General features: G+C 42.0%; 1 protein-coding gene across 1 annotated transcript in view; it reads left to right on the plus strand.

The window, feature by feature from the left end:
* Positions 1–23,457, plus strand: part of LOC124555620 — a 121,357-nt gene that overhangs the window by 47,601 nt on the left and 50,299 nt on the right. Inside the window, exons 5-6 of the mRNA XM_047129589.1 lie at positions 5,282–5,490; positions 12,644–12,893. Coding sequence (XP_046985545.1) covers positions 5,282–5,490; positions 12,644–12,893 — 459 coding nt within the window. The remainder of the gene's footprint in view (positions 1–5,281; positions 5,491–12,643; positions 12,894–23,457) is intronic.

Raw genomic sequence — 23,457 nt, forward strand, 5'->3', positions numbered from 1 at the left:
TAGAAAAGCAGTGTACCATAGATCTTTGAAGGAGCACAGTGTTCCTGATGATTGGAAAAAAGCACAGGTCATTCCCGTTTTCAAGATGGGTCATCAGACTGACACAAAACTACAGACCTGTATTCCCAACATTGGTCAGTTGTAGATTTGTGGAACATGTCTTACGACATTTCTGGTGGCTGAAAATTGCATCTAGTGGAACCACAGTTAATTTCAGAAGCAGAAATCATGTGAAACCGAGCTCACTCTGTTCTTCCACGAGATCCAGAAAGCAGTAGATACAGGCGCACTGGTAGATGCCGTGATCCTTGACTTCAGGAAGGCATTTGATACAGTTTTGTACTGCCACCTAATGAACAAAATATGAGTGCACAGAATTTCAGACCAACTGCATGATAGGATTGAAGAGTTTCCAGCAAACAGAACACAACATGATATTCTGAACTCAGAGAAGTCTTCAGGGGTGAAGATAACTTTGGGTGTGCCCAAGGAAAGTATTATATGACCATTAGTTTTCAACATTTTAAGTTACAGGAGGCTTTTCACAGATGATGCTGTTGTGTACTGATAAGTCTCAAAGCTCAAAAATTGTAGTGAAGTGCAGAAAGGTGTTCAGAAGACAAGTGCTTGGTGCAGGGAATAGCAATTGACCCTCGACATGAACAAATGTAACTTACTACGATTACATAGAAGGCCCTTTATTGTATGACTACAAAACTCCAGAACAATCAGTGGACGCAGTTACTTCCATAAAATATCTAGGTGAATGCATACAGAGTGATCTGAAATGAAACAGCCACATCAAATGAAATGCAAGTAAAGCATCTGCCAAAATGGGATTCAATGGAGGAATCTTCACGAAATTTAGTCCATCAATAAAAGAATTAGCTTATAGAACACTTGTTCAACCAGTACTTGAATATTGTTTGTCATTGTAGGATTTGTATGAGATAGGAAAGATATAGGAAATATAGAAGGTCCTCAAAAGAGCAGTACATTTCATTACAGGTTCATTTAGTAAGCATGAAAGTGTCATGGAGATGATCCACCAACTCCATTGACAGACATTGCAAGATAGATGGTGGCTTGCAGAGTATAGATGTAGATGTAAAGGTTAGTTTGGTTTCCCTGAATGAAGCGATGAAATGTGTGTTAGATTGTGAAATTTGGATATGTAGGTTGCAAGTGTTCATATGCCACCAATTATTGTATGGTGTCTACAGTACAATGTATCATGTCCTAATATCAACATATTTGAGGCTTGTCTTTTGACTCATTTGCAGAAAGCATTTTGTAAATTTTTGAAATATTTAGATATTTATAACAATGTTCTTACTATAGTTAAAGGTAAGTATTAACACAGAGCTAATAGGAGCACTTGAATAAATTGCAGAAGGAGCAGAGTTTGAAAAAGAGGAAATGTTAGTAATGTTGTTGTCAAACTGTGTGTGTTGTTTCACAATGTGAAAAATTTTAAGCACTTTCCACAATTTAAGACAGTTTTGATCAGGAGAGTATATAAAATTCTGGAAAAGTATTTCATTTGTCTAACAATTGCTTTTATCTGAATGCACAGAATAGCTTTTGATTTTGATTTTGTTGTTGTTGTTGTTTTGGTGGTGGTGGTGGTGGTGGTGGTGGTGGTGTGTGTGTGTGTGAGAGAGAGAGAGAGAGAGAGAGAGAGAGAGAGAGAGAGAGAGAGAGCAGAACGATCCATCTTCAGCTAAGAAATACTGCAGATGAAACAAATACGTACTGATTACACTAAGCTGGAGACCCTGACAGCAGTATTCAGTCGGCATTTGGGAAAGTTACAGTAGATCTATATGACCAACAAGGCTGGAAATTTCTAATCTTCTGATAACAGAGGAGTAATGATAATTTAGACCTAGTACAACCTAAAATGCAGTCCCAGATGGATTAAAGAAAATAATAAGCATGAGGAGTGGTTGGCCTCATTGTTTTAAAAAACATCTCTCCTTTGTGCTTGGAAAATATCCATTGTGTCTTTGGAACACCAGAATCATGTGTCTAGTGGCATTTCCATCAAGAAATCTCATTCTTTGGTGAGTGGGAGCAGCTTAAGCTGACATTTGCAGCACACCATTTTTAAGAATGTTTTAACCATTTGTTCTGTTCAGTACATGACTTCATAACTTCACCAATGCAAACAATGTTTCTAAACATATGGGGTTGTAGGCACATAAAAGAAATTTTTCATAAGTTCCTCTATTGACCTGCTTAAAAAGCTATATAAACTATCATACAACTTCTTAAAAATACTGTGTTGTCTCCTTTACTGTGTGAGTATATGGAGGTAGCTTCCAAAATAACAGTTCTTGCATTTACAACTGACATTTGAAACATTTCTCAAGCAGATCATATTTCCTTTAGGAATTTAAGTGTTCTAAAGCATGTACCAAGTGGTGGATCATAGTACGTCCATGAAACTTTTTTGTAATGTGGTTTGCCTGAAACTGTTAAATATTATGCACATTATGACCAGTGTTTTGCAATAGTGTTATAATGATATTTCTTGAATGTAATTCATATTGTGTTCAAATATGTAAAAAGGCAGTGGAGAACATTATTGAATGAGGACAATAAACCTTAAAATTAGATTTTTTTTGGTGAAATAATGATATTTGGGCTGATTACAAAATATATGTTTGGTATTCAGCTACATGAAATGCACTTTACATAAATCAGGGTGCTAAGCTAACCAAATGAAAATTAACTTACGTATATTAGAAGACACCTGGTAAAACACAAGATAAAGAAAACATAAAACTATATAGAGAAACCAAAGAATTCCTATGGCAGAAATATGTCTCACACAGATAGCAAGCAGCACTGAGACTTATATTATCATCTGGGTAAAGTTCACAGTGCTTCTTAGTATAAAATGAGCTGTGTGAAGATGTAAGGTATTTTCAATTTCATTGTTTTTTAAAACCTCATTGCTAGGCTCACTTGTTTTATTATGAGGTAACTTGTACATTTCTTCATTTGATGTTTGTAATCAACACATTTGAAGCAAGTGCATTGAAATAGTCTGATTGGCTTAAGTTCAAAAACAACCAATAGTTTAAAATTAACCTGACTTAATAAATGTGCAGATAATTTCCTTTTGTGCATGAAACATTAATGCAAGAAAGAATTTGTTGCTAGGTCCATTAAATGAATATTCACCATGACTGAATTCACTTGGCAGTCACTTTTTGGCTTCATGGTTCTTATAACATTTCATTAATTAAAGAGTTGTGTGGTAATTTATCAGATTTACTGATGTTTGCAAGTTGTGGAACATTGTAATTTAGGTGAAGTATGTATAATATTCGGCAGGAATGTCAAAATGATAATGCAGTAAGAGTTTAAATGTGTATAGTTCCCACTGAGATGAACATAATATTACTTGCATTTATTCTTTAAGCAGTCTACAAGCCTGATCACTGTTAATTAAAACAATGAATTCAAACAATTCGGGACTTTTTTCATTGTTTGAATTCTGTATGAATGTAATCATTGTACCGATCTCGCTACTTTGCTAAAACTTCTATTTTTAATAAACTCGTCAAGAATTCTGAAAATTTCAACATTTTTATTAATTGATCCATTGACTATGCTAATAAAACCTCAAATTTTGCCGTGGTACATGTTCCTAGGATATAGTAATTTGAAATATAATAAATTTTCCAAAGTGCACTGTAAATCATTAGTCATGTCATAATGTGATCATATTATATTAAGTTCTAAATTGTTTTAGTAATTTTGTTATATTTGGACCTATTCCATAGTAAACACTGTACCATTTGTGCTGCCTTCCTCACTGTACTGAAAACTTCTGTGCTCAGTGTCTATCAGTAAGGCATATCAACAAATCAGTAAAACAGAAAACTTATGAGAATAAAACAGCAACAGCAAAAACAACCACTGCATATTATATAAATTTTAGACAAGTTTTCTGGTCATTTTCCTATATAAAAGTATGTGTGCATGTATCCAGGCAAACGGCCAAGTTCTTAGTGGTTAGGTGTTTGGTCTGTTTTGCAATTTAGTGGGTGACATGTCACTGAAAAATCTCTGGTAGAATTGTTCATCCATATTCCCAACTACATTCAATTTGTTTTGGATTCTTCTGCCTTTTTGAATGAGTAGAGAGCCATTATGCTGCTAAAATGTGAGTTTATAGCCCATTTTGTTGCAGAGTCAAAGTGTGGGTCTCTGCAGGTTTGAAGTGGAAATCTTTTATGGGACTATAGAATACATCTGTATTTTTGAGCAATGTGTTAAAGACCAATTTTTGAACACATTTTGGGAAAAACCGATTGATTTTCACAATTGTAGTTATAAAAACAGTCTAGATTGCAAAATCACATTGATTGTTGACTGGTTTCAATCCAAAGGCACACCACCTTCGGACCGTGGAGACGGATCTGTGAAGCAGGAACTGCAGAAGTCTCCAGATGCTGTCAACTGCTTGAGAGTGCATTATCAGAATACCTGCCTGCTTTGGAATTAAAAATGAGTTCCTACATGCCATAGTATCTCACTTCTAAATGCATAAAAATGAAAATCAAAACTTAATTCTGTGATCAGGTCCAGGGACCATTAAATGCCTTCTCATTGCTACTTTATCATCTACTTAACATGTCATGGGATGTCTCAGTTGTTCTTACAACAGTGAATAGGGCGTGTTCCATTTTTCCCACCAAGAAACAGTCATTGGCAGTATCAGAAATTGAACGCAGGTTCTCCTTGTTGCAGTAGAGCAAGCTGACCACTGTGCCACAGAAGCAAGTAACTAACTAAATGAAGATCACTGTAAGTTTTCGTAATACTCAAAGGTTACTGCAATGAAAAAAGGAATTCATTTCTCTTTCAGTGATCTAGTTATTGTCAATTTATGTCATCCAGTACAACTAAGGAGAGCACTTTACAGAAATTGTGATCACAGCTTGTATGGAAAGCCACTGACGACATGCTGCAGAGGTTTGTTGGGATTACATTTATACCCTAACAAAGCAACTTCTTTGTTGTGCTTCAAACCCATGTTTGTATGAATATGTTGGTTTTACTGTGTCCTCACTTGAGATGTTTGTATCTTACTATATTATGATTATTCCTTTGACAAAATTATAGGCAGGTAAGTTACCATGTTCTTCTTACCTTCTCATTATTTTACCTTCTTCCAGTATTGTAGAGTATAAATTGCCAGTTGTCTTGTTTTAATGACTCTCAAAAAGTTTATTTTATGTGAATTTTGACACTTCTATTGCAGAACATCGTACAGTTTGCCAGTTTCACTACTCTGCTTGGCCAGATCATGGTGTGCCACCACTGGTGAGACCTCTGCTCGACATGGTTCGCCTTGTGAGAGATACTCAGGCTTCAGAAACTTTGCCTGTGCTTATTCATTGTTCTGCTGGTTGTGGCCGCACGGGCACAATATGTGCCATAGATTATGTTTTGGGTCTACTCAGGGCTGGTGTAAGTAAACATTTTATGAACATAAAGATTATAGTTAATTATAACTTCTGTTCATTGTTCTTTTTCATTTCCACATTATTTCAGATAAAATTTTCTCTGAATTTGCGCTTTTTAGGTCATGACAGGTATTTTTGGTAGGAACAGTGGTTGAGAAGAAGTAAGATACTTAAATACTGTGATATTATAATTCATCCATAAAATAAGTTTCGTTGATGAAACCCTGCTACAGTCTAGTGCAACTGATTTTGTTGCATGTGCCATGCCAAGGCTGTTATTGATAGAAACACACACAATTTTAATGTGGCTGTGTGCTGTATAAATGTGGTGACTGGTATAAATGCCTGTGTCATTCAATTTTTTATTAGATTTTTGTAATTCTCAAAGCATCATTCATTCCATGTCATATCTATGAAGCTCAGGGATGAAGCAGTGATTTTTAGGTGGCTACAGATGTTCTGTTCTGGGCATGATGAAGAGCAAAGCAGGTAATTGCCAAAGACTGGGGAACTAAGGAAAAATTTATTGAAACAATTCATGATAAAACTACAACTTGTTCCAGAACAGTTCATGCCAGAATAGGATTTTAGAAGGCAGAGGTTCTGAGTTCGAGTCTCGCTCTGGCACAGAGTTTTAATCTGCCAGGAAGTGTCAGGATTTTAGAACTTAATGTGATTAATCTCTATATAATTGTGATTATAAACAAAATGTGTTGCAACAATATGAGTGCATATTTGGTGTTCAGCGCACAGTGCAGTAACAAAATTCACTTCAAATATTGTCACGTAGAAGAAGGTGTAATTAGATGAATGACAAATGCTAACTTCACTTTACGAAGGTTTATTCATCACTTGCTCTACAATGTACTCGAACCGAATATAGAAATTAAAATTTTACAGTTCAGGTGAATTTTGAACTCACAAACCTCCATGCAACAGTCTAGTATCATAACCACTACACTACAGTGACTTTGCTACTCAGCTTCTTCTGTGACATTACTCCCTCCTTAAGAGAACAGCGTCTCGGTGTTATGTCCTCCTAGTTCGGGAACAAGTCATAGGTCCTGCATATTCTGACCCCCGATGACTGATGTTCACCCTTGCGGTGATCTTCTTAGAACTTCCCTTGTGGCTACATTCTTCGTCACCTTTCCACTTGTTGCCTGTCACTGGAGCTTCGAATTTACCCTGGGTTGCAGGGCCCTTATAGGGCTTCATGTCAACGCCTGTAAGTAGCTAAGGGTGTTCGTTTCATTGTAATTTGATTCTAACGAACCGCATGGTCACCGATGGTATCTGTTCTTTCGAACTTGTCCGAAAGAACAGATACCATCTTAGTATATATATATATATATATATATATATATATATATAGTTAAGGCTCACCAACCACTTGACCATCTTCTTCTCCTGTGCGAATTCACAAATAGTGCCCGTACTCTTAGGGGAATCGGCAACACGCCGCGAGTAATGAGTATAATGGGTGGGGGCACTACGGATGTAGTGCGGGACTATACGTTGAGAATGTGGGTTTCGCGGGAGGCGTGCCAGAGATAAATCCCTGCAGTCGCGCTATCCTCTGTGTCCTCGGTGGCTCAGATGGATAGGGCGTCTGCCATGTAAGCAGGAGATCCCGGGTTCGAGTCGTGGTCGGGGCGTACATTTTCGTCTGTCCCCGTTGATGTATGTCAACACCTGTAAGTAGCTAAGGGTGTTCATTTCATTGTAATTTGATTCTAACGAACTGCATGGTCACCGATGGTATCTGTTCTTTCGGACATGTCTGAAAGAACAGATACCATCTTAGTATATATATACTGTTGAAATTTGCACATGGCCCAGATCACAGCAAGACATTCTCTTTCTATAGTTGAGTAGTTTTTCTCAGCTTTTGTAAGTGTCCTAGAAGCATAGGCTATAACCTTCTCTTTTCCATCCAAAATTTGCACCAGAACAGCACTGAACCCACTTGTGTGTAGTTGTGTAGGTGCTCTCTCATCATACAGACTAAGTACAGTGTCAGTCATCAGAGCTTTTCACAGCACATCGAAAGAATCTTGTTGAGCACCACCCCAAATAAATTTAGCATCGGCTTTTAACAACTCGGAGTGGCCTCTCTTTGATACAAAAGTCTTTGATAAAATGACGGTTATAAGAACATAATCCGAGGAAGCTTCTTACATCTCTAATACTTTTAGGAATAGGAAATTCTGTTATAGCTCTCACCTTTTCTGTGTCTGGTCACACACCTTCTTTTGGCACAAAGTGTCCAAGTGTTTTGATTTCTTTTGCTCCAAAGAGACACTTTCTCGGATTAAGTTTCAGTCTGTCTTGTTGGAGACAATTAAGAACGGCCCTCAGTCTGTTTATATGTTCATCAAATGTCTCTGAGAACACTATAATGTCATCTAAGTCACAAAGACACATTGTCCATTCAGGTGACGAAGATTAACCATCATCCGTTCAAAAGTTGCTGGTCCATTACACAAACCAAACGGCATTACCTTAAACTCATACAGGTCCTCAGGGGTAATGAATGCAGTTTTCTCACACTCAGTCTCATCTACTTCGACTTGCCAGTATCCTGAGTATATGTCCATGGTTGAGAAAAACTTAGCCCCCTTCAGACAGTCTAGTGTATCGTCAATTCATGGAAGAGGGTAAATGTCCTTTCTGGTTACCTTATTAAGCTTCCTTTAATCAACATAAAAGCCCCAACTGCCATCCTTCTTCCTGACGAGAACCACTGGTGATGACCATGGGCTCTGCAAAGGCTGAATGATGTCATTCATCATCATTTTCTCTACCTCGTCGCGAATTATTCGACGTTCCATTGCTGACACATGGTATGCTCTCTGGCTTACTGGTTGATGGTCTCCAGTGCTAATCTGGTGCTTCACCATTGATTTGTCTAATTTGCTCTTCACCTGTGGATTGAAGCATTCAGAGAACTCTTCTTCTGTTGGTCCTTAGTGAGATCTGGTGATAGTCGAGCTAGAAGATCTTGTTTCATAGTGGTAGCACTAATTTCGTCACAGACTTGGCATTGGAGGTTTCTATGATGCTCAGCTGTTCTGCAACTAACGGCTCTGCATTTGCTATGCACATGCATCTTTGAAGGATCTGTGGTTCTTGGTGACAGTTAACTATCCACAATTCACCGAATCCGTTCTTAAATGAGACAACAGAGGCTGGGATGACCAAGTTATTCTTCAGTGGTATGCCTCTCTTACATTCCACCACAAGATCCATGGATTGATGTATGGCATGACACATGACAGTTACCTGCAGGAATGATCACTTCATCCAGCACAGTCTCCACACACTTGGATGCGCATCTTCCTGTCCACAGTATCTCATCTCATCTAGCATAATCTTCAAGCGACCACAATTTATAATTGCCTGAGAAGCTTTCAAAAAGTCCTATCCAAGAATGATGTCATTGGTACACTCTTGTAAGATGATGAATTCTAAGGGCTGTGTATGGCCACTTATACCCACTCGAATGACACATCTTCCTGTAGGTTTTACATATTTCCCATTAGCCACCTTCAGCAGAGATGTTTTGTTGTCGACGAATATGGTTTTCTGCAACAGGTGATGGTACTTCTCCGAAATGACTCAATATGATGCTCCAGAGTCCACAAGATCTTGGGCTGATCAGCCATCCATGAGGATATCGACGTAGTTTCCTATTATTTTTGTAGTGATCAACGGCGGAGGATTTTTCTCTTTGGCGGCCTCACCTCCAAGGAAGGTCGTACCCTTTAGTTTTCCAGTTTGTGGCAGCTGGGTGATCGGCTGGAGCTTCTAAACGGCGATGGAGACCTTGATCAGCATGTTGGGGAGCATCCTCTTCTGCTAGCTTGTGGCGATGGTGACCTATGTCGCCCTGCGCCCACATCTTCTTGTTCATCTTTGTCGTTCCGGAGTTGGTGTTGGCTAAGATCGGTCTGCTGTCTTTTGGCACAGGCATCATCAAATATCCGCCGCCTTTCTCGACAACAGTGCACCACATGTCCTGGTTGTCTGCAGGGGAAACATACTGGTTGATTGTCCTGGGTCCTCCAGACGTCAGTCTTCCTTGGTACCTAAACAGGTTCCTCATGCAACATTGTAGGAATGTAACTTCACCTGGGTCTAAACTTTTTTACCGTTTTAAAGGAAAATGAAGGATGAGAGATTGGGTTCAGTGTCTATTCCACTTCCTCCCTTATGACCTCTTGAAGCATCTCGGTTTTTTGCTAGCCGTGCAATCCAAGTGCCTTCTGAACTTCCTCTCTCACTATCTGACGAAGAACACTTGTGAAATCAGTTGCTTCCTCCATCACAGACATCGATAGACATTTGGAAGCCATTCAAACTTCTTGCATGTAATTCTTTTTTTAATGCAGTGTTTCGGTATACTGGCACCATTTTATGAAGTCGTCTACTGTCGAAACGTCCTTCAGGAGTAGGGCTTGATACATGTCCTCAGCAACACCCTTCATGAGATGTGCAACCTTATCTTCCTCCTTCATTTTGGGATCCACTATTTTATACAGCTCCAAGACGTCTGGAATGTAGGATGCTGTCATTTCTCCTGGACACTGTGACCTGCACTTTAATTTATCTTCAGCCTTACACTTCTGTCATTGCGTGTCACCGAAATAGTTGCGCAGTTCCGCCTGGAATACTTCCCAGCTTGTGAACTTCTCCTCGTTGTTCTCATACCGTTGCTTGGCAGTGCCCTCTAAGTAGAAAAATACGTTAGCCAAACACACAGTGTCATCCCATTTGTTAAATTTTGCTATTCGCTCATATACCTTCAGCCACTTGTTTGGATCTTGGCCATCATCACCAGAGAACCCAGAAGGATGTCTCATGTGGTGGCATACAGTTGCTGTCATCGTAACGTCCTCTTCTTCTTCTGCCTCCGTTAGATTGTGATCTGTTGAATATGGCTCAAACTCGGGTTTCTCACCACATAAACGGCGGCTCTGTCGTGGCCTGATGGGAGCCACTGTGTTGTTGATAATGTGCGCTATCACAAGTTCCAGTACCCAGCATCTCCAGAAGAATAATGTCACATAGAAGAAGGTGTAATTAGATGAATGACGAACATGAACGTCACTTTACGAAGGTTTATTCAGCACTTAACCATACAAGAGCACAGAATGAACTGCCTCCGGCCAGAACACATACGGTATATATACAGTTGCAGAACATTCCAGAATAATGGTTCTTGACATTTGTGGGTACTTCTAGAAAGTACTCGAACCGAATATAGATTTTAAAATTTTACAGTTCAGGTGAGTTTTGAACTCACGACCTTCCATTCAACAGTCTAGTATCATAACCACTACACTACAGTGACTATGCTACTCAGCTTCTGCAACAGTATGATCACTGATGCTGTATACATCACTGCTGTAGGATCCCATAAGAGATGGAGTTTGGATCTATGGGTCTGTAAATGAATATTATACTTTTATGTCTGTTGTAATATGGAGTGACCTGCAATCTTTTCCAGTCACATTGGACTAATAACTGCACAGGTGATTTGTGATAGACATGAGAATTCTGTAGTATATTCAGTATAAAAATATAATAGAAATACAATGATGGACTGGTTGTTTTGAAAGGCAAGTGACCATTGATTACAGCAGTCAGAGGCCAGTTGCCATTGGTGATGCACCAGGAGAGAAACAAGTCATATATTTAGCTTTTTCTGCGTGCTTTCATAGTTCAGTTCTTCAGTTAGTGGATGGTGTGGGGGGGGGGGATACAGGAGGAACTGGCCACAATTCGCGAGTGGCTGAAGTTTCTTATGGCCAGCATCTTCAGGCTACTGCCTTGTAGTGTAGCGGTGGCGGACCACCAGGTGCATCACATGGGACACCTCAATATTGTTTGTTTCATCCATGGACTCTGCTGCTTAGGCACTTTGTAGTATACCTATCACAGGTACCCACATTCACCGCAGGGTGAGTGGTGGTTGTAATGCATTCATGTCACTCAAGACAGAAAGTCAACATGGAGGCTGGCCATCTAGTCTCACTCATTCACCTTCTGAATGGACGGGTGGCTGCTCCTTCAGCAAGTTCTGAGCAGGCACACGAGGGGAGGCATTTACTAGTTATTGGGAGCTTCAATGTTAGGCATGTTATGAAGCCCCATAGGGAAGCTGTTGTGTTGGCAGAAGAGCCACTACCGTGTTACTAGTGGAGGCCGAAATGCACGCGTTTTAGCTCAGGCAGGCTGGCGTGAGGAGGAAAGGACTATACTGATGTGAGGTCTGGAACATGACAAGGAATTAGAATTCAGAAAGCGGACGTAATTAGTGTGATCTGTAAACTCAATAAGTGCTTTATAGCAAGTAGAGCTACACATTTATAGTAGGAAAGTTCTGGTAGAATTTAGATAATTTAGGAGCAAAGGAGACCACGTACCGAATAGCAGAAGCATTGTGTTGATTACAGGCAACACAAAAGGGAAAGAAAAATTGCTTCCTTTTTGAATCAATCCTTTATTGAATTAAAGTGTGCATGCGCGCGCACACACACACACACACACACACACACACACACACACACACACACACACACACACACACACACACACTAGCTCAAAAAAAGATTGATTCCGAAAGCTAGCAAGTTTCCTTTATCTTTTGTGTGTGTGCACTTGTTGATGGCTCAATACTTCTGCTATTCAGTGAGTGGTCTCCATTACTACCAAATTATGAACTTAGCCTAATATAAATATTACATAATACAATGTTTTTAGAAAAAAGTGTTTCATGTGGAACACATTTTTTTGAAGTTATCATTTTTCCCAGACTTTGTTCTTCTTTTGCCGTGTACTTAGTAAAATACTTAATTGTAAGGAGTATTTAAATTATTTAATTTTGGAAATACTTTGAAAAATTTACATATTGGTTACCATGGTAATTGAAAATTCTACAAGTTTATATTGACATGTTCAGACAGAATATATTCGTAATGTAGTGCTGGAACCCAATAGAGTAATTACATTATAATGGAAGTGTAGTGTTTCAGACATCAAGACCAGTGTCCACATATTCATTTCTCCCTTTTGTCTCTTATGTGTGTATTATCTGAGTGTGTGTTTCATTGCGTAAGATTATACCATGATAATTTATGAATGATTTTCAGAAACTGACCAGTGACTTTAGTTTATTCAACCTGGTGCGTGAAATGCGTAAACAACGCACAGCAATGGTCCAGACAAAAGAACAGTATGTTTTGGTACATCATGCAGTCAGGGAACTTTTTTGTGAGCAGTTACGGATGATTGATTCACATCCTTATGAAAATATTGATCTCAATGGTATGCCACTTGTGAAAGAGACAACTGATTCAAATTTGGAACCAACTTATGAAGTAATAGAAACACCATGTGAAGGTACGGTAAACAATAGTTATGATTTGTTATAAACTATTTTCTATTTGATAGATGTTATTGGAAATGTAAGTGTTGAAAAATGACTTGTTAGTTAAATAGACGGAGATACCAATACGTTATAATTTTTACACTTATACAAAGCAGTTATTTCCAAGCCTTATTATATACCTTTTCTGAATGTTACACAGGGTGTTCCAGGAGGGGTGGTCAGTATTCAGGTATTTTACAGGAGTGCTCACCGTTGACACTTTCTGCCACGTGAAATTTCTGATCATAGAATGTTTACAGAGTTTTCAGCACATTGTGTGAAATAGATATTCTTCCAAGTTCCATTTTTATTCTTGATGTTTAGTTCAACAACTTGTGCAGGAACAGCAGCACATTGTTGAAATGGGCGGAATTACACTAAGCACTGCATTGGTCCTGATAGTACAATTGACTGACCCCCAAGATCACCAGATTAAATCTGAAGTGTACAAAAAAAAACACCTGAATACACAAGGTGAACTGCTTGATCACATCAGGGACACTGCTGCCCTCATTAGGAATATTGCAGAGGCATTTAAACAAGCAACACATAAAATGTTCTCCCAAGAGTGCATAAATGCATCAAAGTTGATGGTGGGATATTTGAACATTTATTGTGACCTGTACAACTGTAATGTGACATGTACGACAGTGTTTGGAGGTGAATGCATTCAAAATATGTATTTTTCAGTTGATAGTTTGTAAAATGTGTGTTGTAATGTTTACTGACTGTTAAATGCGTGTTAACTTTACAATTTATTGGGTAATACAGAAAATAAATAACAATGTACATTTTATGTGTCATATCTAGGAAATTATTCGGAATAGGGCATATGTCCATATCAAATTTTTTGCTTTAAATGATCGATCCTGTAATATTTCTGAATATTGATCAGTCCTCCTTGGACACCCTGTATGTTCCACTTGACACTGAATGGCATAGTCTTTAGTTTACATGTTCGATTTTGCTTCCTTTTTCCCCTCCTGTCCTTTGTTACTACTAGAAGAGTTACAAATTCTGAAAACTGTAGCTTAAACGTTTTCTTTTGCACACATCTGCCAGTAATATAGCACTTTCAGCTTCATTGCAGTAAATACAACTTTATACTAATTTATATCTAAAAACAAAGATGATGTGACTTACCAAACAAAAGCGCTGGCAGGTTAATAGAAACACAAACAAACACAAAATACACACAAAATTCAATCTTTCGCAACCAACGGTTGCTTCATCAGGAAAGAGGGAAGGAGAGGTAAAGACGAAAGGATGTGGGTGTGAAGGGAGAGGGTAAGGAGTCATTCCAATCCCGGGAGCGGAAAGACTTACCTTAGGGGGAGAAAAAGGACAGGTATACACTCGCGCGCGCACACACACACACACACACACACACACACACACACACACACACACATCCATCTGCACATACACAGACACAAGCAGACATTGGTAAAGACAAAGAGTTTGGGCAGAGATGTCAGTCGAGGCGGAAGTACAGAGGCAAAGATGTTGTTGAAAGACAGGTGAGGTATGAGCGGCGGCAACTTGAAATTAGCGGAGGTTGAGGCCTGGCGGATAACAAGAAGAGAGGATATACTGAAGGGCAAGTTCCCATCTCCGGAGTTCTGACAGTTGGTGTTAGTGGGAAGTATCCAGATAACCTGGACAGTGTAACAGTGTGCCAAGGTGTGCTGGCCGTGCACCAAGGCATGTTTAGCCACAGGGTGATCCTCATTACCAACAAACACTGTCTGCCTGTGTCCATTCATGCGAATGGACAGTTTGTTGCTGGTCATTCCCACATAGAAAGCTTCACAGTGTAGGCAGGTCAGTTGGTAAATCATGTGGGTGCTTTCACACGTGGCTCTGCCTTTGATCGTGTACACCTTCCGGGTTACAGGACTAGAGTAGGTGGTGGTGGGAGGGTGCATGGGACAGGTTTTACACCGGCGGCAGTTACAAGGGTAGGAGCCAGAGGGTAGGGAATGTGGTGAAATCCCCATTTCATGGGGATGAACTAAGAGGTTACGAAGGTTAGGTGGACGGCGGAAAGACACTCTTGGTGGAGTGGGGAGGATTTCATGAAGGATGGATCTCATTTCAGGGCAGGATTTGAGGAAGTCGTATCCCTGCTGGAGAGCCACATTCAGAGTCTGATCCAGTCCGGGAAAGTATCCTGTCACAAGTGGGGCACTTCTGGGGTTCTTCGGTGGGAGGTTCTGGGTTTGAGGGGATGAGGAAGTGGCTCTGGTTATTTGCTTCTGTACCAGGTAGGGAGGGTAGTTGCAGGATGCGAAAGCTGTTTTCAGGTTGTTGGTGTAATGGTTCCTCATCCCCTACAGCACTGCAGCTGCGCACACGCAATAATGCCTGTTTTCTGGTACTCTCTGGTAACTACTAAATAGAACCTATTTCTAACAGTCTCAGGATAGTATTGGTTCGAAAAGCGTTACTTTCAAAGTAAATTTCTCTTTACGCAAGATGAATTATGTTATGAATGAGAAAATGGGATGAATTTCTTAAATCACAGAGTGTTTATAACTGAACACTTTGAGGACCAGCCACTTACAAGAATTTTGAGCCCAGAAGACCAGACATTTATGTCATTATTTTAAATTTACTGGCATATTTGTGTGATGTTTCTTAAAGTGCAACACTCTCAAAAAAAGATCAATATTACACGCGGAAGCTTAGCTTCTCTTGTAGCTTATTAATCTTCAAGACCAATATTATATGTGAAAGCTTAGCTGTTCTTGTAGCTATACTATGTATATTAATGCAAACCATTAACTTTTCCTCTTTGTGTGTTCGCGCTATGTAACAGTGATCTTGCTATCGGCTGACTATAACATGTGTCCTATGCTCTGAATATCTGCTGTCATCGGCCGGTGAGATCACATGGCATGAGATATGACTAGCTTACAAAAGGACATCACAATCTCGATTTCAACACTCTGGAAGCTAACATCATGTGTTTGGTGCAAACCGAATTTATACTTTCCTAATACGCAGCGTATATGTTGCTGAACATCAAAGGTCTTTCCAAAACTTCTGTCCTTTTTCCTCATCAAAAGTCTTTCCAAAACTTCCCCTCCCCCCCCCCCCCCCCCCTCTTTTTTTCTCCAGGAAGTTCTACGCCAGTGTGTAAAACATTAACCATTCAAAGGATTGATAAGTTTTACAGTTCCAAGGAAAAATCTACAGAAAACCTACTGTCACTTAGCACGGAAAATGTGTATTTTTGCCTGGGAAAAAGTATATTTTCTAAATGGGATATCCAGGATCCGGGAATTTTTTTTCTTTGTCCGCGTATACGCCCTGTTCCCCCCCCACCCCCCCCCCCCCACCCCCACCCCCACCCCCAGCGTCATTTATGCTCTAAAGCTCTGTTGTATAAGATATCCTTAAGGCAATTGTGCCACAGGTTGCTGCCTGCTTACCTTAATGGAACAGACAAACGCTGGCCGGTGTGGCCGTGCGGTTCTAGGCGCTTCAGTCTGGAACCGCGTGACTGCTACGGTCGCAGGTTCGAATCCTGCCTCGGGCATGGATGTCTGTGATGACCGTAGGTTAGTTAGGTTTAAGTAGTTCTAAGTTCTAGGGGACTGATGGCCTAAGATGTTAAGTCCCATGGTGCTCAGAGCCATTTGAACCATTTTTTGAACAGACAAACCTTACACATCCACATCAATATCCAGTGAGCCTCTGAGTTTCCAAAATATATTTTCTCAGCATCAAGATCATAACAGTCTACCATTTAGTACATTCTGTGCACATGGAGTTGCATATCTGAGTTCTCTGTAATCTTGGCACGAAGCAGAAAAACACAGTGGTTAAAGCATTGTAAAGCATTGGACTCCAATTTGAGAAAAGAAAGATTGTAATCTCTATATGACCATTCATGATGAGGTTCTTGGATTCCTAAATGAAGACAAATGCTAGTGTTGTTCCTATGACAGACCACAATGAATTTCCCACCCTTTCTAGTTCAAACTTTCAACGGTAATGGTGTCACTGACAGGACGTTAACCCTAATCTCCCTTCTTCCTTTGTAATTGTATCCAATGCAGTGCAGTAGCTTTCATATCGTGCTTATGCTCCATGTGACCTGTGAGTGATGCCGGGATGGTTCCTCTGAAAGGGCACGGCCGACTTCCTTCCCCATCGTTCCCTAATCTGATGAGCTGTCTGGTCTCCTTCCCCAAAACAACCAAACCAACCTGTGAGTGATCATTCTCGCAGTAGTGGTTGCCACTGAGTAGTGGTTGAGGGGTTCAATATTCCTTTGGTCCTAAGATAATTTTCTGCCACTTAAGCCTTTCAGCTCTGGCAATGATTAGTTAATGATATAGTGCCAAGTTACACTGACTGAATAGTGTATAACACTATAGGAGGAATACTATTGTCAGATTTTGTCATGGGGTATAGTTTAATAAATTTGGAGAAGACTTCCAACACTACTGATATGCATGTAAAATTCCCAGAAGTCCTTGGGGAGGGGGGGACTGTAGAGATCCATTAATTAATTAATTAATTAGAAATTATCTTTTGGTTTTATGTTTTGCATGGGTCCCTTATGTGTGTTGTCTACCACTTTGCCCTGTGGCAAATATTAGATAACTTCAAACAATCTGTTACCTTCTTCAACACATTATTGATGGTTATTATTACACTCGAACATTTTACAGTGCACTTCTTAGGTCCTCAGTTCCGTAATGCTGGAAGGAAGTAATTTATTACCTCAGTTTCAAACTGCGATTGCCAACAAACTTACCATTCTTCAGTATAAAAATCTCTATGCCCATAAAAAATATCTTTGAAAATTTTGTAATACTGTACAAATTTTGGATTTTTCACAATACCATACCTAAGCTTTATTGATTTCCAATGCACAGCACTATGAAGGCACTTTACAGAAACTACAACACGCCATAAAGTCAGAATACCCAGGAATGCTGTCAGTTAATAAAATCATCCTATTGCATGGTAACCTCACCCCCACACTGCCAATCAGACAAAGGCTGTGCCTTATCGATTTGCTTGGGAAATACTGCAACATCCCCAGTAAAGCGGATCATTTACCATGTGGTTTTCAAATCTCTGATGACCTGAAGAAAGACATGTGGATGTCAGTTTCTGTTAGATAAGGAAGTTCAAGACCGAGTGTACTTGTGGATCCGTCTGCAGTCCACCACACTCTACGAAACAGGAATTGATCATCTCGTTTCCCTGTGGGATAAATGTCTCAACATGTGTGGTGATTATTTTTGAATGGAACCATTCCATGGTCCCATTGTGGAAGATATTCAGTTTTGTTTGATTTCTCCTTATAGTTCCTTTTTCAGTTCTTCAAAGTCGTTTTGACACTCCTCCATCCATATAAAAGCACTATTTTTTCTTAGCAGATTATTAAAATGTGGACTATTAAAAGCCTGCCCCTTTGCAAACTTGTGGTGAAATCCACAAAGCCGAGAAATGCTTCAAGCTGTTTCTTATTCTTGAGAGACTAACGCTTATCAATTGCTGTTAACTTTTCTGGGTCCATACCGATGCCAGATGTTGTGAGATGTGCCCCAGAAACTTATTTTCCTTTCTCACAAATTCACATTTTTTGAATTTCAAAGTTTTACACCAGCTCGAAAAAACAGTGAATACTTTACTCGATAATTCACAATGTTTTCGCATTTCCTGTGCAGCTGTTAACAAAACCTCTGCATATGTAGTTAACCTGTCATTCTGTTCTCTCCCCAGGTCCTAGATTCAAAAATTTTTAGATGAATCTGTAAACTTCAATGTTCTGTACAGCTAGGATTGCTCTTTATTCAGGGGATTTTTCAGCTGTCTCTGTGCATTGTAGCCCCCAGGGGCTCAGCATTCATTTGCTGGGTACGGGCTTGGTGACCCCGGGGTTCCTGAGCTGGGGACTGGTACGCGCCGCCCGTCCCCTGTCACCGTAGCCTCTGAGCATACTTCAGCGACCACCGTGCGGCGCGGCGGTGGAACGTTGTGTGTCTCAGGGAATGGGGATCTTGGCTTGACCGCCCGGATCGCGAGGATGGAATCAACCTCTATAAAACACCCCTCAATCTCAAGGTGTGCTGCGCGCTGGTGAGATGCATGGCTGTTGAGGTGGAACAGTCGATAGCGGGCAACCTCTGGGGAACCTGCCGCACCTCAGTTGTATAAGGCTTACCTAGGCACGCGGGGCTCTGTCTAGGTGGACTTGTAGTTCCCTAGCTGCTCGTGGGACCGAGATGGATCCTTCGAAATCCTCTTTTCTTCCTCCCAGCGGAAAGGGTGGGCCGCTGGAAGATTCTAACACCCAGTCTCTTAAGAGGGCCCGTGCAGTCAGTCCCCCTGACTCCGGCGCTTCTTTAAAAAGTCCAGTCTTAGGTAACAGAATGCATTCTGGTAATCCGAATGTGTTTCTCATTGTGAAACGGAAGGAGGGTAGTTTTGAGGAGGTTTCGCCCTTCTATATACAAAAGGGATTGGAGGGAATCTGTGGCGCCTTAAAATCGGTGAAGCGCTTACGTAATGGGACCTTATTAGTGGAAACTTCCACTTCTCAGCAAGCAACTAACCTCCAATCTGCTAAATGCCTTGGAGAGTATGCCATAGACACTGAACTGCACAGCACCTTGAACTATAGCAAAGGTGTTGTGACGTGCCGGGATCTAGTTGACATTCCCAAGGAAGAACTGCAACGTGAGTGGGCTCCGGCAGGTATCGTTGATGATCAACATATCATGAGGAGGGTTGATGGCAATCTTGTCAAATCCGACTCCTTTATTCTAACCTTCAATAGCACGAAACTTCCTGAACATGTGAAAGCTGGCTTTCTTCGCCTTAGTGTGAGGCCTTATTTCCCGACCCCAATGCGCTGTTTCAAATGCCAGCGTTTTGGGCATACCACCTTAGGATGCAAAAGCGACGCGACTTGTGGCAACTGTGGTAACGCTGCTCATGACGGAGTTGGTTGCTCCTCTCCAGCCAAATGTATCAATTGCTCTGGGAACCACCCTGTTTGGAGTAGGGACTGCCGAATATTTTTAGAGGAATGCAAAGTCCAGGAAATAAAAACAACTAAGCGTATCCCCTATGGTGAGGCCAAGAAGATCTTTAAGTCGATGCAACCTCCCACATTTGCTACGTCTTTTGCCTCCCTGGTTCAGAAGCCTACTCCGAAAGTCGATGCCTCCACGCAGACAGAGGTGGTGAGTGTTGGCACTAATACATGCAGCTGTCAGTGCACTTGCAACGCAGCCAGTGTTTCAGAGCCAGTAGCCCCTATTTGAATGGCAGACAAAGGTACAGTGGCGAACTTGGGCCAGCCCCTGACGCCTCCAACAGCTGAGGATGTTCCGAAGCCCTGTACAGCCATTACCACTCCAACATCAGCTCCCCCAAAGCCCACCAAACCGCAGAAAGCTCCCATACAGCAACAACAGCGGGTCAAATCCCGTAGTAAACCATCTGACCATGCAGATGTGGTTTTCCGTGAGGCTTCTTCTGACTCTTCCCCAGTGTTGATAGAATCCGATGTCTGTGGGGAAATCATCTCGCCCCACACCTGCCCCTCCACCTGCTGCAGTCTCCCCGCCCCGTCGGAGAGACAGGATGAAGGTGCTACCCGCATAATAGATGGCTCCCATACTCCAGTGGAACTTGCAAGGGTTCAGAACGCATGTGGAGGAACTTCGTCTACTCTCTCAGGGTAGACCACTATGTCTCTGTCTCCAGGAGACGTATTTCCATCCATCATACTCCCCTGAGATACGAGGCTATACACTCCACAAACAGGACGACCTGCGTGGAGAGAGAGCTAGAGGAGGCATAGGTATTTTCGTCAGGACGGACTACCACCCCTCGCCTCTCTCACTTACGACGACTTTACAGGCCGTCGCTGTGTCTGTGCACGTGCATCATCCATTGACTGTATGTTCACTTTACTTGCCCCCACATGATGCTCTTGATGAAGCGACCCTCACCGACCTTCTTACACAGCTCCCCCAGCCATTCATTATTTGTGGTGGTTTTAATGCCCACAATGTGCTTTGGGGCTCTGCAATTACCTGCCCCAGGGGTAGAGCAGTTGAGAGGCTTCTCCTGTCATCCTGTGCCTACTTGCTCAATGGAGGACAGAGTACTCATTTCTGCACGGTGACTGGGTCGTTCTCTGCCATTGATCTCTCGCTTTGCTCTCCTGCTCTTGCCGCCAGTGCTCACTGGGAAGTGGTCGCTGACTTGCACGGCAGTGATCATTTCCCTATCTGGATTCACCTGCCAGATAGCGTGAGCCCCGAAAGGAGACCACCACGATGGGTGCTCAGTGGAGCTGACTGGACGCTTTATAGCCAGTTGGCCCAATTCGAACACTGTGCGAATGTTGAGATGTGGGTGGATCATATTACCCACACGGTCCACCACGCCACTGCAGCATCCATTCCACAGTCCACAGGCCACCGGAAAAGGCCGCCTGTGCCTTGGTGGAGTGCCGACTGCCGCTCTGCAATCAGGACCAGGCGTGCGGCTCTGCGTCGGTTCAAGTGTCGGCCGACTGCTGAGAATCTTGCAGCCTTTCGGGTGGCGAGGGCAAGATGTCGCCGCATTATTCGTGAGAGCAAGAAGAGGTCGTGGCAAACGTTCCTGAATACCATTAATCGTTCCACCAAAAGTTCCATTGTGTGGGAGACCATCCGGAGAATTTCTGGCAGAGGAGGGAGGTGCCCCATAGCTGCTGTAATGACTAACGGCACTCTCCACACGGCTCCGCGAGACATTGCCCAGACTCTGGCAGCGTATTTTGCCACAGTTACTGCAATAACCAGTCAGGATCCAGGTTTCCAGCGCCATAGAGCGGTTGCTGAGAGATGTAGTCTGAACTTCCAGTCCACCTCTCATGAAGTTTACAACTGCCCATTTTCTATGTGGGAGCTGGATTCTGCATTGTCTGGAGCTCGTGACACATCCCCTGGTCACGACAGGATCCATTACAGTATGCTATGGCACCTCACAATGCGCAACAGAGAACTCCTCCTCGCACTTTTTAATGACATTTGGGCGTCGGGTCACTTTCCTGACGCGTGGCGTGAGGCAGTTTTAATCCCTTTTTTAAAACCTGGGAAAGACCGCACGAGCCCAAGTAGCTACCGTAGTATTGCCCTCACTAGTTGCATAGGGAAGACCTTGGAGCGGATGGTCAACCGCCGCCTTGTCTGGATGTTAGAATCCCGGCAACTCCTTAGTCACTTTCAGTGTGGGTTCAGGAGGTTTCGTTCCACCTTCGATAACCTTGCCCTCCTGGAGGCGGCTATACAACAAGCTTTCCTCCGCCGTCACCACCTTCTAGGTGTATTTTTCGACATCGAGAAGGCCTACGATACCACTTGGAGGCATCTCATCCTGGCGCAGCTTCACGAATGGGGTTTTCGTGGTTGTCTTCCTCTTTTTATTCAGTCTTTCCTCTCGCCACAATATTTTAGATACCGAATTGGTGACGTCCTGTCTGATCACTTTGAGCAGGAGAATGGTGTCCCTCAGGGTAGCGTTTTAAGTGTGACTCTGTTTGCCATCGCTATTAATAGCATTACGTCCCTAGTGAAAAATCCTGTCCAGTGTTCTTTGTTTGTGGATGATTTCTCTTTGTTCTGCTCTTCTTCAAGCCTTGCAACGACAACTCATCAGTTGCAACTTACGATTAGGCGTTTGGATGACTGGGCGCAGAAGAGTGGATTTAAGTTTTCCACCGAGAAGTCTGTATGTGTTCTTTTTAACCGTTCTCGTTCGATTTTAACCTTTCCTGAGTTGCGCTTGAGGGACACTATTCTTACTTTTAAAGACACGGTGAGATTTCTGGGTCTCATTTTTGACTCGAGGCTCACGTGGTTACCTCATCTTAAAGACCTGAAACGGCGGTCGCTTCAGGCTTTAAGTATTTTAAAATGTCTTAGCCACAGTACATGGGGAGCTGACAGGACTTGTCTGCTCCAGTTTTATAGGACGTTTGTGCGATCTCGGCTCGATTATGGGTGCACGGTGTATGGGTCTGCGAGGCCTTCGTACTTAAAGATTTTGGACGTTGTCCACCATGAAGGGCTTCGGTTGGCCACTGGGGCATTCCGACCTAGCCCCATCCCAAGCCTCTGTGCAGAGGCAGGTGAACCGCCACTTCATATGCGGCGACGGCTACTTACTGTACGCCAGGCGTATAAAACTTTGTCCACACCCTACACACCTGCCTACCATACCGTTGCTCAGCCTCCTCTGGCACGGTTATTTCATACCCGTCAACGTGTGACGCAGCCCTATGGGATTCGCGCACAGGATTGCCTCGCTGCGATGTCTGTGGCTGGTCTTCGTGTTTTACATCGCGGTTGGAGCAGATCTCCACCATGGCTCCTCCGGCGACCCAAACTTCTTTTAGATTTGACTCGTTTTAAGAAGAATGGCATGCCAGATTTTACATTCCATTCACTGTTTTTTAACATTTTAGATGTGCATCACGGTTTCACTGTCGTTTACACGGATGGCTCCAAA

The sequence above is a fragment of the Schistocerca americana genome, chromosome X (genome assembly GCF_021461395.2).
Source record: "Schistocerca americana isolate TAMUIC-IGC-003095 chromosome X, iqSchAmer2.1, whole genome shotgun sequence".
NCBI classification, from domain to species: Eukaryota; Metazoa; Arthropoda; class Insecta; order Orthoptera; family Acrididae; genus Schistocerca; species Schistocerca americana.